Source organism: Garra rufa, chromosome 1 (assembly GCF_049309525.1).
Source record: "Garra rufa chromosome 1, GarRuf1.0, whole genome shotgun sequence".
Taxonomy (NCBI): Eukaryota; Metazoa; Chordata; class Actinopteri; order Cypriniformes; family Cyprinidae; genus Garra; species Garra rufa.
The window spans coordinates 50,448,719-50,464,149 of NC_133361.1; the positions used below are offsets into that span (position 1 = coordinate 50,448,719).

Genomic DNA, 15,431 nt, shown 5'->3' on the forward strand with positions numbered 1-15,431 from the left:
GCTGTACTACTGCTAAAAAAAGTGTTTAAAGTGCTAGATTGATATAACTACTTTATTAAAATGGGAATTAATATAAATATGGTATCTATTTCTATTTAGCTTACGATACTACTACTTTTTATGCTACTGTTGTGCCACTATATGTGCCAGTTTTTGTGCTTGAAGGGTTAAAATAACCTGCGATGCTACTGAGTACTAGCGGTAAGAGAGAAAGAGTGAGCAAGAGAGGGAGAGAGAGAGAGAGACAGAGAGAGAGAGAGAGAGAGAGAGAGAGAGAGAGCAGGCGCGTCACAAGCTCGTGGGGGGAAATCAAGAGGGCGAAAACGGCTCGTGGACACAATGGATTTGCGAACGAAAGGACTTTTCGTTGATTAAAGGACGGAGTCTTCGATGAACACGAGAAACCAGGTACGTCCGGTGTCTGAGGGGGGCGCGACACGTTGTATGTGTCGCTTTTCCTCATTTTCTTTGATTCTAACGGTAGAACCGTTATTTGGACGGTAGAGGATGCAGGAAGCGACGTCGCTGAGTCGAGGCATCATTGCAGAGAGCGCGGCCCGCTCGCTCCGCAGGGTCCTAATGTGATGTTTTGACAGGCTGCAGCTTCAATCTGTTGACACTCCTTCAACACAATTTGCGGCGCGGAAAAGACATATCTCTACTTTCCCACTTTAATTAGCGATATGTTCTGTCTCGCATATAAGGAACGTCTCGATATAAGGCGGAATTAAAACGACAGCCGATGTTTCGGTGCCTGAAGCTGGTTGGTTCATTCTGCCAAGATAAGTAATCTACTGGCTTCAGCAGCAGCAGCAGCAGCATGGGATCACAACAAAGCCGTTCTGTCCATGCCAGTATGCATGGTATTTCCCAAGAATTCATGCACCGTTTTATATATCAAATGACTTGAAATTGTCTCATGTTCCTGTGACTCTGTTTACGGTTTCGTTCATTCTCTGACTTCCTTTATCTGACAGAAGCATCAATTCGTTGAATACAGAGATCCAACCCCGTTGGAAAATCCAGCTTAAGCTGGGAGCTGTGTTTTGAAACATGGTAGCTGGGCTCTAGCTCATTTTCTTTGAATTTTGATGTTCTACAAACCATCTTGATCACCTCAAGGAGCTTTGTTGCTGGTTTAAGATGGTCTACCAGCTAATGAGCATCTTAGACCATCTAGAAACCAGCTACCATGTTGCAAATCACAGATATCAGTCTAATTTGTCTGTTAAAATTAATTATTTGTGTTTAAAAGCTTTGAAAGTGGTGTTATGTGATTTGTAGTCTACACTTAAAAGTACATCTCAAGGAAATCATTCATTACGGAAGTGTTTCACATGACTGCGTAAACCGTTTCCTTTATAGTCTTTGATATTGTTGTAATTTAGCTTTTTTTTATACAGGTGGTATTTTAATAATTGGTCTTACATCTTTATTTACTCTTGTTAGTGTGATATTAAGTGAACTGTAAAAGTAAGAGGTGTCTGAGAATGCAGCTTTTCCGGCTTTATGACCCTGGGGCATCTGTGTGCCCATGGCAGAGCTGTCAGTGAATGCTCAAAAACCACATATAGGGTACTAAATCTGTAGGCGTTTGCACTGTACAGTTGCTGTTTTTCATATATTCTTTATATAGTGTCAAATGAGTTGTAGTATTTTGGCACTTAGGCTCCACTTGAATGAATGAATTTCATTGCATTTGATGTAAAATATCAAACCCGGTCTCTTAATATTTTTACTTGGTGGACTGACTTTTTGTATGAAATCCATGAATTTGTCTGCAAATGCCACTTGGTTATGTTTTGCACTTACGTTGTTTAATTTAGCAGACACTTTTATACAAAGCGACTAAACAACAAATATTTTTGTCTTTGAAAGCAATTCATTCATCCTATGGTTTTGTATCTACTTCAGTGAACTTCATGCATTTGTACTTTGGCTTAGTTGTTCAAAGTGCAACCCTTTCATAGATTTTTTTTATACTACTGGGATGCTTGAATCTGATTAGTTGACCCTTCTAAGGTGTGCAATTGTTTTTCAGGAAACGCACGTTAAAGTAGTTCCAGGCAGCTCTTGACCACATTACCGTTCCATATCACTTTGCCAAATGATTTCAGTTTTTTCAATGGTCCTACAACAGCAAAAGAACCAAAACTTACAAAGAGACTGACCAAGGCCATAAATATAGGTATAAAGTTAAGCTACTTCCATGTTTTCCCCACAAAGTAATGCTTTTTTTATTGATGAATAGCACACTCTCTCCTGCTATCTGTCCCATATGAATGAACAAACTGCCCTGCGACAAAAAAATAGTTTCACTATTAGAAAAAAACAACATATTTCACAGTAGCGAGGTGCTAATGTCACTTGAAGCAGTTTAAGGATTACTTTACTTCCAGAATAAAACATTTCTGATAATTTACCCCCCCCCCCCCATGTCATTGAAGATGTTCATGTCTTTCTTTCTTCAGTAGAAACGAAATTAAGGATTTAAAGAAAACATTTCAGGATTTTTCTCCATTAGCTGGACTTCACTGGGGATCAACGGGCTGAAGGTCTGAATAGCAGTTTCAATGCAGCTTCACAGGGCTCCACACAATCCCAGCCGAGAAATAAGGGTCTAGTGAAACAATATTCATTTCCTGAAAAAAATGCAAATATGTGTGACCTTTCCAATGTGACTATGTAACTGAGGTCGAGCTAGTGCAAGATGAGCATTTGTGGTTAAAAGTATATAAATTTGTATTTTATTTTAGAAATTGACTAGTTGTTTCGCTAAATAAGACCCTTGTGCCTCGGCTGGGATCATGTAGAGCCCTTTGAAGCTGCATTGAAACTGCAATTTGGACCTTCAACCCGCTGACTCCCATTGAAGTCCACTATATGGAGAAAAATCCTGAAAGAAATTCTCAAAAACCTGAATTTCTATTTGACTGAAGAAAGAAAGAGACACACTTGATCTTGGATGACATGGGGGTGAGTTAATTATTAGAAAATTTTATTTTAGAAGTAAACTAATCTTTTAAACTTAGTTTCTCTGTTAGTAGAGACATTGCTACCAAACATAAATTAGAAACACACAGGTTCAGGTAATTTACACGTGCTTTACACAGCTACAGTTAATCTCTCTTTCTCTCTAATAACTGCAATAATAACTGCACTTTGGCTTAAGGCAAGGTCTAAAATGACGTTTTAGAATTAGCAGCGAAGGCTTGAGAGGAGATGCTTATGAAATTACTCCTACATCCAAGAGTGTTTTAAGGACCAAAGCCTGTATGTGTTTTGAGATACATCATCTGAACAATGTATTTTGGTAACTGTAGTATTAGCAGAATAACTGACTTTGGAGCACTGAATTATGAGAACAATAATGCAATTATTCCTTGCATATTTCTGATAGAATATGTCAATTATTTCTGTCTTATTCATGCTTTTTTTCTTTTCTCTGTTTTGCGGCTGATGACATGGACTGATCCTGATGCCTGTCACTTCTTATTCATGCAATAAGGAGGAAAAGCAGAAGGCTATGCTGTTTCTGCTCGTCTTTACTGCTGTTTGATTAACCATGATGAAGACTGAACCCCCATCTGCAGCCAGCGGCAGCACAAACACCACCCTTGTAGCAAGAAGCGCATCGCCACACAGGAATGCCTATGAAGCTGGAATCCAATCTCTCAAGCCGGTAAAAGATTCCAGTGCAGCTAATGGGGAGGAGGGGAAACCTCGACCACAGGGCCGGGGCCGCAGGTACGGCTCCAATGTGCACCGCATCAAGAACATGTTCATGCAGATGGGTTCTCCCGGGGACGAAGAGGATCCTTTGAAGGCCAAAGACCAGGCCGTCCGACTCTCCCTCCCCAGAGCGAGCAGCCTGAACGAGAACGTGGATCACAGTGCGCTGCTCAAACTCGGCGCGACTGTGTCGGAGCGAGTTAGCCGCTTCGATGGAAAGACTGACGGTAGCAGCTCCCGTGGACCAAACGCAGGCTGCTCCAAGCTACAGGAGACACGGAAGATATTTGAGCAACGCAACCTGCAGGAGAAGCAGGCTGCAACTAATCGAATTCTGTTGAAGAAGGAACGTGCTTCAGGCTTCCAAGACAGCCGTTTAGATGTGGTGGTTCGCTTTAATGGCAGCACGGAGTCGTTGGACAGACTGGACGCGGCGGACTGTCGCGCAGATGCGGTGTCTCCTACTGTCAGCCAGTTGAGCGCAGTGTTTGAACGAGCAGACCAGCGCAACAACCTTCACCGACCGTCCTCAACCTCTCCGCTTCCTTCTCAGGGGGCAGGCTCTACCCCGGGTAAGGTAGGAGGAATCAGCTCCAAAATTGTCTCCAGAAAGGCACGAGCCTCCCCTCCGATAGAGAACCAAGAGGAGGGAGCTCTGCGCAAAGATCAAGAAGCTGCACCTGGGAGTCCGAAGAGCAGAACAAGCAACCAAGCCGATGGACCGAAAAGCAAATCATCTGAGGATGAGGCTTCTGGTATGGATTTCGATACGTCCAGGTCAGAAGAGCTCCAGAATGCATCGTCCATACCAGAGGAGCATGCAGCACCAGGAGCACCGGATGCAGGCAGCAGACTGGTACAGGCGGATGTCCACGCCTCTCTGGAAAACGGGGAGGCCACCAGCAGCCGTGAGCCCTCGGAACAAAAGGAGGAAATTGGACAGGCCTGCAATGAGGAGGAATCCCACAGAGAGGATATCTCAGAAGCAGACCTGGTGGACATCAGCGCGTACAGCGGGATTGGAGAGGACTCTGGTGGAAGTCAGCTGGATGAAGATGAGGAGGCGGAGGATGACGATGCTTACGAACCAGAATCCAGCTGTTCAGAAATCCCTGGGCTGCCTGTAGAAGATGAACCGCCCCCTAGCAGGAAGATACGCTTCAGTACAAACGCCATCAAGGTAAGTGCCTGAAACGTGTGAAAGCAAGGACAGAAAGGAGTGTGTTGTGTAATAAATTAAATGCATTAGCGTGACAGCCTACACCATCTTAAAAGCTGTGGGCACAGTTTCAATATTGGGTTTTCTGGAATGATTTACAGTAGGATGGTGCCAGCACTTTGTATAAAAGTATGGATGGGAAGGGTTTGGATGCCTGCAGGCATTAGAAATTGAAGACTGCATTACTGTGGGGAATTGTGCATAAAAGTAGTAGATGGCTTTCTCTCATCCAGTGTTCAGATACAGATTCTCCTTGAAGGGAGGACTGCTTCACTGCTTGCAGAGTCACCTCGGGCACCGTCAGCACTTTGATACAGCACACGCATGCCATTGGCCCTCTCCAGCTGCTGACTGCCCACTTCTGAGGTTTAAGAGCTCTCTTGCAGACTGTTTTCTATCCATACAGACCGCATGGTTAGTCGGGTGGTGCGCAGTGTCCTTTGTATGAGAGTCACATGGTCGTGTTTCTCTGTTTTGGTGACTTTCACATCTGAATTTCTATTTCTGAGACAATGGCACATTCACATAATGACCAGCCTTATCAGAGTGCCATCGCTTCAAACGGTGCATGTGGTCAACACAGAGCAAAGCAAAGCTTTGTGCTTTCAAGAATGCAATCGCATCCAAAACAGCAACATACTTCGCTCTGCAGGTGCTAGATTCACTGCATGAGGGTTGCCAGCTATCAATGAAGGCGTACCGATGGCATGCTGTATCTGAAGTGAACACTGTGTAATCTCACTGACGTCAAGGGGATTTGATACCGGGGAGTTTGCCCTGCGCTACTAAACTGTGGCTGAAACTTTTCCTAGTAGGGAAGTAACAATATCAAAATCCCACGATACGATAATATCGCGATATAAAGTCCACAATACAGTATTTATTGTGATATTAAAAAAAAGACAAATTAAGACTTCTATTCAATGCACTTTAAAAGATCAAAATTAAAAGCTCCAACCCATTTTCTTAACTAAGAAAACTTGACTTGTACCTGAACTTTAAAGGGGGCTCAACTCTCTTTTTGTTTGTGATACTTTCTCATTCTTGATTATCATTTGAACCACTCACTGTCAGCAATTTATACAGCACTTTTAAGCTTTTATTTTGAAGGAAATTGCAGTGGAACCTTTATTTTAAAGGAAAACTCCAGCTTCAGTGAAAACAAAAAAGAGACTTGATGAAGGGATTAAGCCATATTGTGCTTTCGGTTGAAGTTCATTTGGCAGATACTCTGCCAAAGCATAATGGCCAAAAACAAAACTTTAACGACCTTTTATGTTAGAATAAGAAGTTTAAATATATTTTAAAAACGGCACTTTTTGCCTGGAAGACCTATCGTTTTATATTTTCATGTGACCACGATAATATCAAGACTTTTTTTTCTTATTGCAATATCACAATATTGATTAATATCGTTACATCCTTAGTTCCAAGAATACTCGAGTAGCAATGCTTGAAAAATAATTATTTTTATTACTGCTTGTTGACCTTTTCATTGCAGACAAAAAACATCTGTGGACATCAGCCCTCCAAATGGACTAAAAGCACTCGGTCTTGTATCCCTTGATCACAGCCTCATTTGTCTGTTCTGTAGACCACTACTGATCCTCGATTACTGTTCATGGTAGACAGAGGCCTGTTGTAGCACTGAAGGAGTTTGAGTGTGTAAATGTGAGTGCTGTAAGCTTGTTTTTTGTAGTAACAGTAGGTAGTTTAATTAACTAAAAGGGTCAAATGCTATGAAGACAAGTATGTTTAATGTGTATAAATGAGTGTGCATGACTGTACATAGTAGAGTAGCCCCAAAAAGCACTTTGCCACACTTTAATTTATGAGTTTTGTTGCATTAGATCAGATTTTGCCAGTCTGGGGATCATGAGGGAACTACAGGGGAGTTGATGAAAACCTAGGTTTTGAACAGTAAGATTTTTAAGAAGTCTCTTCTGCTCACCAAGCTTGCATTTGTTTAATCCAAAATACAGCAAAAGCATTAATATTGTAAAATATTATTATTATATTCAAAATAACTGTTTTCTATTTGAATATATTTTAAAATGTAATTTATACCTGTAATTAAAGCTTTTTTCAGCATCATTACTCCCGTCTTCATTGTCACATGATCCTTCAGAAATCGTTCTAATATGCTGATTTGCTGTTCAAGAAACATTTATTATTATTATTGTTGTTATCAATATTTAAAACAGTTGAGAATTTTTTTGTCAGGATTATTTGATGAGTAGAAAGATCTAAAGATCAGCATTTATCTGAAATATGGAGGGGGGATTATAGAAATTAATACTTTTATTTAGCTAGGATGCTTTAAATTGATCAAAAGTGATAATAAAGACATTTGTAATGTTCTTCTGAACTTTCTATTCATCAAAAAACAGACAAAATTCTACTCTGCTGTTTTCAACATAATAATAATAATAAATGTTTTTTGAGCAGCATATCAGCATATCAGAATGATTTCTGAAGGATCATGTGACTGGAGTAATTATGCTAAAAATTCAGCTTTGAAATGACAGGAATAAATTACATTTGAAAATATATTCAAATAGAAAACAGTTAGTTTAAATATTAAAACTATTTCAAAATTTTACTGTTTTTGCTGTACTTTGGATCAATTAAATGCAGGCTTGGTGAGCAGAGAAACAATTTTAAAATACATTAAAATCTTACTGTTCAAAAACTTTTGACTGGTAGTGTAATAATAAATTAAATCATAAAAATATCAAATTGAAACAATTACATAATTTTAAATGTACTAAAAATATATATATTTGTTAACCTACATACATGTTATCATTAATTAACTTTAGATCACTGTGAACATGCCATGAACGTGTTTTTAAGTTATGGAAATATTAACTTGAAAATCTCATAGGTAATATATTTTATGTCAGAGGTGCTCAGCTAATAAAGAACGTTCGGGAATCTCTTCATTAGATTATAACTAGATTGCTATTTATAAAATCAAGTGGCATCTGTAAACAAATAATGCTAGTATATATGATGCTGTTTTTACATTTTAAGCTTTATCTGCCATTTCTTTTAAAGGGGACATAGGATGTAAAATTCCCTCTCACATGGTGTTTGCATATAAATGTGTGTCAGCAGTGTGTGGATACAACCACCCAACAATGATAAATCCATTTACTTCTTTTTCTTTACTTTTCAAAAAAACGTCTCAATTATCAATATGTTTTGATTTTTTGAACAGTATGATGTCATATTGCTCAAACCCCGCCCACAACCGCTGACTGACTCTTCCGTATTTGCATATTCCCGCCCTCAGCTAGTTGTACGTTGTCCTCCATTTTCTCTGAGCTCGAGCAACTGTAGCGACAACAATGTTTTATAAGCAATGCAGGTGTTTTGTATTTGGATGTAAACGTGAACATAAGAGCCTTCATTTTCTCCCAACAACAGAGCCGCTGAGGATACAGTGGATTAGTTTTGTTTTTGATGGTAATGCGCCACCGAATACTTAAAAAAACAGAAGACAGGCGTGGAGTGAGCAGTAGCTCATTATCACTTAAAAAGCCATGCACCGAAATGGCCCGCTGTGAACAGAGCTGTTTTTGACATGGTAAAAAGTGTTTTTTTATATGACCACTGAGGAATTTTAACCATGTTAGTATGTTAGAGAAATTTCATGAAGACCAGCTTGTGGAAAATCCATGACCTCTTTAACTAACTGGTTTTGAGGTCAGTTTTTGTTGATGAAGTTAGTTCCCGTCAAGTTCGCAGAGACATCCTAGTAACACATTTTTGTTTTAAATAGCATGCTTATGCTATCTTTGCACCAGCTTGTGTTATCTAATGCAGTAAAGTGTTTGAAGTGGGCAAATTTGGTTTTGTTTGTGGGGGAAATGAAAGAAAAAAAACTCAAAGTTAACTTTCTGAAAGCATGCCTGCTGTTGTTGACATGCTAATGTCGTTGCATGTTTGCTTGCATGAATATTCATTGTTCATTGTACCATCTGTACCCTCGTCGATTGGTTTAGCATTCACATCTAGTTTATAGAGCGGCCTTATTATTAAGTGCTTTGTGAGTCCAGACAGGCGTGGGCAGACTCTCTTATCCTCTCAAACACAGGAAGAGCTACAGCAATTTCAGGGGAGGGAGGCGGTTTCACGCAGGACCGTTGGTGGAAGTGGACTTTCAGAGCTGTTCTCAGACCTGGTTCGCAATTCATTTCAAAAGTGAGAAGCTCTGAGTTTAGATGTGATCAGATCCTAAAATGGCATAGAAAATGAAAGTTTTACTTAACCTGAGGTAGACTGGAGAAAAACTAGTACAGAGGAAGTGGACAAATTAGACAAAACAAATATAGATTGCAGCTGCCTACATTAGTGTATTCAAGTCATTTTTCCATGAAGAAAATGTGCCAGAATGTAGCGTAACATTACACTCATGTGTTGCTGTTTAACAGCAGGAATAAACTGTTTTATTTGGACTCTGTCTGATTGTCTCAGCTGACATGTGTGTGCTGTAGCAGCTCATAGCCGCAGCAGATTGTGTCCATTACTGCTGCTAAAAATAGTTGTGTTCTTCACTTTCACATAATCCAGAAAGTCTTACTCTCTGCACTACAGGTGGAGCTTTCTCTGGATTAAGGTAGCACTGATTCCAGGCAATAACACGGGGCATAATAGTGCGGCATGCTGTCGTTGCATTGCCGAATGAGGCCCGTTATCAGGCTGCAACAGGAAACTGACGAAAAAAGGAAACTCTGGCTTAAAGGGACAGTGCAGGTGTTTTTAATGAGAAGTTGAAACCCGTTCATGCATCTGCTTGGTTGCCTCCTGCACAGAGAGATATTTAGTGGCTTTTGTAAGAGCCAAACTATGCCTCAAATGAAAACTAATCGAGCATACCACCATAGCTTAACAGCCCATGTTTGTTCTCCAATGACATGAGTGATGCATCTTTCATTCAGATTCCACAGTATCTCGAGAATGTCGTCAAGGACTGCTGGGTAATCATTAGAGCTGGGCAATATGTCAGTGTTTTTTTTTTTTAAGATTTATTTTTGGCCTTTTTTATGATAGGACAGTGAAGAGCTCACAGAAATCGAAGTGGGAGAAAGAAGGGACAGGAAAGGTCCTAAGCTAGGAATCGAACTTGGGATGCCTGTAGCGCAAGGCTATCGCCGCCAATATGTCAGAAATTTAAATTAAATAATAATTTAATAATTAAATTTAAATATTTGTTAGTTGTATAATTTGATTATCAGCGAATAATTGAATCATCCCTTAAATGCTAAAACGATTTAGTAATTATTGTGTATGCATATTACTGTATTTTGTACATACTGTATTAAAGATTTATCTTTGAGTTATTTAGTGAAAAACAGTGTGGATAACAACTTTTAAATTGTTGTTTAAAACCAGATTTATGCTTTTTGTATTTCTTTATTAAACATGTTGAATCTAATTGCTATTTAGCTGTTTAGCAAATTTTCCAGCCATTTCAGTCTGTTTTATTTTAGTTTTATGTATAGACTATTTATAAGCTTTTATTTTTGTATTTTCAGTTTCCTTTTCATTTTGTTTATTTCTAGTATGAGTTTGTCATTTTTTATTAAATAATCGATTAATCACAACTAATCATTTTGCAGCTCTATTTTAATAGTTTTAATTTTAGTTGTTAAGCAATTAACCATTTGAAATCCATTTGACTTTATTTTTTCTGGATTCCATTTTATTTTTTTACATTTTAAGTTTTCTAGACTCTGTTTTAATGGTTAAATTACATTTTATAAATCAAAAAGTATGTATGATTAATTCAAATCATGGAACTTACACAGTTTAACAGCAATTTATTAAGTTTAACACACACACAAAAAACATTTTAAGGCCTATGATTTTTTAGATTTTTTTTTTACGATTTTTATTTTTACCAAATTCTGTGTTTTCCAATAATTTTCTGGATTCTATTTTAATGGTTTCATTAAATTTAATAATCAAAAGCATCTCTAATGAATATATTTTATTAAAAAAAAAAAAAAAAAAAAAAATATATATATATATATATATATATATATATATATATATATATATATATGTATGTAATATATTTTTATATTTTTATATATTTTTTTCTGAAATACTGTGTAAATTAATTCTGGTAAAGAATTTTTATTCCTTAAAAAAAATAATACTTTAATAATAATCGAATTATTAGTAGTAGTACTATCATTACATAAAGTAATGTATTTCTGTCACAGTTTCTTCAAGTTAAACCAAACTATTTTGACGGGTTGCTGTGAAGACCTTTAAATTTCTGTTTGTATATGATATAATGATATTTTCTCAAAAGAAACTGTAAAATGCTCAGCTTTAAAGATTATGTTTGTTTTCATGCCTATATATTGAGACAGCAGAGCCTGAAAACACTGTGAGCGTCACAAATGCTTCAGTATGTGTGTAGTAAACGAAACCACGCATCTGCGCCATTCATTCACACAGAGACACATAGAGACATGCAGGATTTATATTTAAATAGTCTTTTTGTGGCTTAATATGCACAGACACTAGTCCATATTGCTTTTTAATTTAAGTGTACTGACCTACTTTTGATTTGTCGCTCTAAAATTTGGTGAATTCCATGACATTCCATCATAGGAAATCATTCAAAGAAATCATAGGTCCCTAAGCCCAAGTCTATATGTTTTACATTCTGTTACATTGCCTTAGAAATCTCCTCCATAATTTCTGTGCTATCAAATGTCATAAACATGAGTGGTTTAAGTCTTTTTAATCCCTTAGCAATAACCCCGTTTTCAGCCATTGAGGTTGCCAAACTGTAACCTCCAGACTTCCAATTAGAACGCTGATATATATTGCGATCCAGCCGTGTACATTGATCAAAAAAGACAGAGGCATTATTAGGCCAGTTGAAAAATATACTGAAAAGCAGGAGGTGGACTGTTTCAATTCTATGGAGGGCCTTTGGCTGGCTTTTGGTGAGGTTATTGATTGATGTATGGCCTCATTTTGTTAAACAGTTCTCTCTGCCCATCCCCTCAGTCAGTCCTGCACACAATCAGACCCGAGGCGTACTCACTGTGGGAAAACGCCAGTAAAATATATGCAGGAACGGAGGAAAGACTCTATGAAATATGTCAATTGCCTGGTGATTAAGAACCTCCTCATAGCCCAACCATTTTCTGGTTGTTTTTCTCGATTAGGAAGGAATAACGTTGACAAGGTTTGCAGTGGAAGCAGATTTCTTTAATGTGTTTTTTGTCCTTTTGAATAGATTTCTGGGGAAAAAACAGGGGCTTAAGTGCCAAGCAGACTAGGTCAGCTATTTTGAGAATGATTATTCAACATTTTCATACGAAGATGGGATCAAAAAGGCGGGAGGATGTATGAAATCTGATATGGATCACTATTACAAAGCAGCTCATTTACACTGTTGCTGTCTTTTTAAGGACTGGATCAAAATGTTTCAAAAATAATTGCATTTGAATTTCAAATGTGAATGGTGGATTATAATATTGATGTGTCTAATGCCTGCAGGCCAATCCCAGACTTTATATTTACAAGCTTCCCGGTGTAAAAAAGATTAACAAGGTTAAACTGTCTGGCAAATATGACTTGATGACCAATATAAGTCTGACTTTAATTAAAGGACTAAAGGTTAGCCAGTGTCCAGATGTGCACTTTATTGCATGTGACAAAAACGGCTTTGTCATGGAGGTTTTATATTTTCAGCATGTTGTTAGATTCAAGCCAATTTCTAGTTGAACAAAGCAGTGAACAATGGCGTCAAATCAGGGAAAAGCTGTCATTTCCTCCACTGATTTTTCTCTCTAGCCGGATTGATTATTTCTGTTGTTTCTCAGTGGCTTGTAGTCGGATGTTTTTGCTCCTGGGGAGAGGCAGAGTACATACAAAAGGAGGTCAGAGGTGCTTCTGTCTTGTCAGATGTCTCTTGCTCCAAGCCATTATTCAGCTGCCCCTCGCTTGTTACGAGCCATTTAGTGATGTTTATCTTTTTATGATACAGCTTTGCATTCTGCATCAGCTTTGCCATCTTAGAAACCTCTCCCATTTAGATTGTCTTGGTATGAGCCATGCATTAGTATCTAGAGAAATTGCTTTATTGCGTTACAAATAATGGCACAGTTGTATTTCCAAAGCAGTATCAGGTTGCACAGCTATAATGATGGACTATGCAAAATGTTTTATAAATGTTTTATTTATTTATTTATCCAGTTTATTCAAAGCGACTTACAAATGAGGTGCATGACAAGCTGTTTATCTTAAGAGCACTATTTGCAGTTCTCAATGCTGTTTTAGTTAGTAGGGCCCTATGATTTCCACAATGCGGAAAATGCGGACGGAATCGTAAAATCCAGTCATAACAATTTCATTTACTATGCCGAATGTGATGGAATTTGGCAAATTTTGGATAAATAAATCCAAAGTTGGTCAGCACACTTAAATTAAAATGTGGTCTGGACTAGTGTCTGTCAATATTAAGCCACAAAAAGAAACTATGTAATGTAATGTTAGTACTACTACTACTACTAATAAAATTTGTATTTAAACATTATCGTGTAAGGAATATTTACTAGAAAATTGTAAATGCACAACTCAGTATTTCTGAAAAAAGAAAAGAAATAAATAACATATATAATCAAAATGAATAATTAATAATCAAAACCATCATGCTCACAAAATTTTTTTTTAATTTGATGGTTTTGACTATTAAAGGGATGGTTCGGAGTAGAATTGACTTCATTGCTATGCACTCCGAAGCCCATGTAAATACCCCATCCGAAGTTTTTTTTTACCTTAGTCAAACATTTATGGAGATATTAGAGTTTTTCGAATTGCTTGTTACAGGAGTGAATGGTACATGTGATGTATCTCGTAAATTGCACCACTAAACGTGCAAGTAATCTTACCAAACTTCTACAGTAGTGTAAATAGGTTATGTACTCACAAAACGCCACATCAGAACATTTGTAAGTCCACCATGAGTGTTTTAAAAACACGATTTTAGCCGATCACTACTAGTCTCAAAAACTACAAATGGCGACACGTCGACGTCACTTCCCTGGTTTGAAAAAAGCACGTAAAAGTCCTCCTACAAGTTGACATGCACACAGATGTAGTAGGAGGACTTTTACGTGCTTTTTTCAAACCAGGGAAGTGACATCAACTTGTAGTTTCTGAGACTAGTAGTTCTCGGGTAAAACGTGTTTTTAAAACACTCATGGTGGACTTACAAATGTTCTGATGTGGCGTTTTGTGAGCACATAACCTATTTACACTACTGTACAAGTTTGGTAAGATTACTTGTACGTTTAGTGGTGCAATTTACGAGATACATCACATGTACCATTCACTCCTGTTACAAGCAATTCGAAAAACTCTAATATCTCCATAAATGTTTGACTAAGGTAAAAAAAAACTTCGGATGGGGTATTTACATAGGCTTCGGAGTGCATAGCAATGAAGTCAATTCTACTCCGAACCATCCCTTTAAAACGTAATGAAACCATTAAAATTGAATCCAGAAATGGAAAACACAGAATTTGGTAAAAATAAAACTGAATTTGAGAAAAAAACTATTTCATAGGGCCTAAAACATCTTTTAAATAAATTGCTGTTGAATTGTTTCATGGTTTCAATTAATTCGATATTATTAGTAACAATTGGGCTGCACAATTTGGGAAAAAATGTTGTAACAATGATTATTATTATTTTTATTATTTATTATGATGATTATTATTATTATTACATAAAAATATGAATTATTGTAAAATGCTGTAAACAGTAAAATCAATATGAGAAAAAAAATATATATAATATAAAAAAATCTAAAGTATGTCAGTACAGTTAAATCAAAAAGCGATATAGACTAGTTTCTGAATATTAAGCCGCAAAAAGAAACTTTGGCAGAAATATGTTAATAGATGTAATGTTAGTACTACTACTACTACTAATACAATTATTACTTAAACATTATTTTTTTAAAGAATATTTACCAGAAGAATTATTTACCAGAAAAATGTGAATACACAACACAGTATTTCTGAAAATAAAGATTCTATTTCTTATATGAAACCTTTAAAATTGAATCAAGAAAAACTTTTAATAAACTTTTAATAAATTGCTGTTAAATTGTATAAGTTTCATGGTTTTAATTAATTAGACATACTTTTTGATAAATATATTTTCAATTTCACCTTTAAAAAAGAGTCTAGAAAAATTGAAACGATAAAAAAAAACAGAATCCAGAAAATTTTAAATGGGGAAAAAACAGATAAAAAAAAAATAAAACGGATTTCCTAAGTTAGAAACTAGATTTGCATACAAGCTAGAGCAGAAGTGAAATGCAAAAATAGAAAATGCCCCCAAAAAATTGTATTGTTTGATTACTAAAAGAAAGAACGTTATTTATTTTTATTAAAATATTATTAGTTTTTTGTTAAGTTATATGTTAAGTGATCAC

General features: G+C 36.9%; 1 protein-coding gene across 1 annotated transcript in view; it reads left to right on the forward strand.

Moving 5' to 3' along the window:
* Positions 1-303: 303 nt before the first annotated feature.
* The window catches only part of ppp1r9ba (protein phosphatase 1, regulatory subunit 9Ba), a 58,309-nt gene continuing 43,181 nt past the window's right edge, over positions 304-15,431 (forward strand). Inside the window, exons 1-2 of the mRNA XM_073842386.1 lie at positions 304-408; positions 3,509-4,912. Of these exons, the coding sequence (XP_073698487.1) occupies positions 3,566-4,912 (1,347 nt within the window). The 5' untranslated portion in view covers positions 304-408; positions 3,509-3,565. The remainder of the gene's footprint in view (positions 409-3,508; positions 4,913-15,431) is intronic.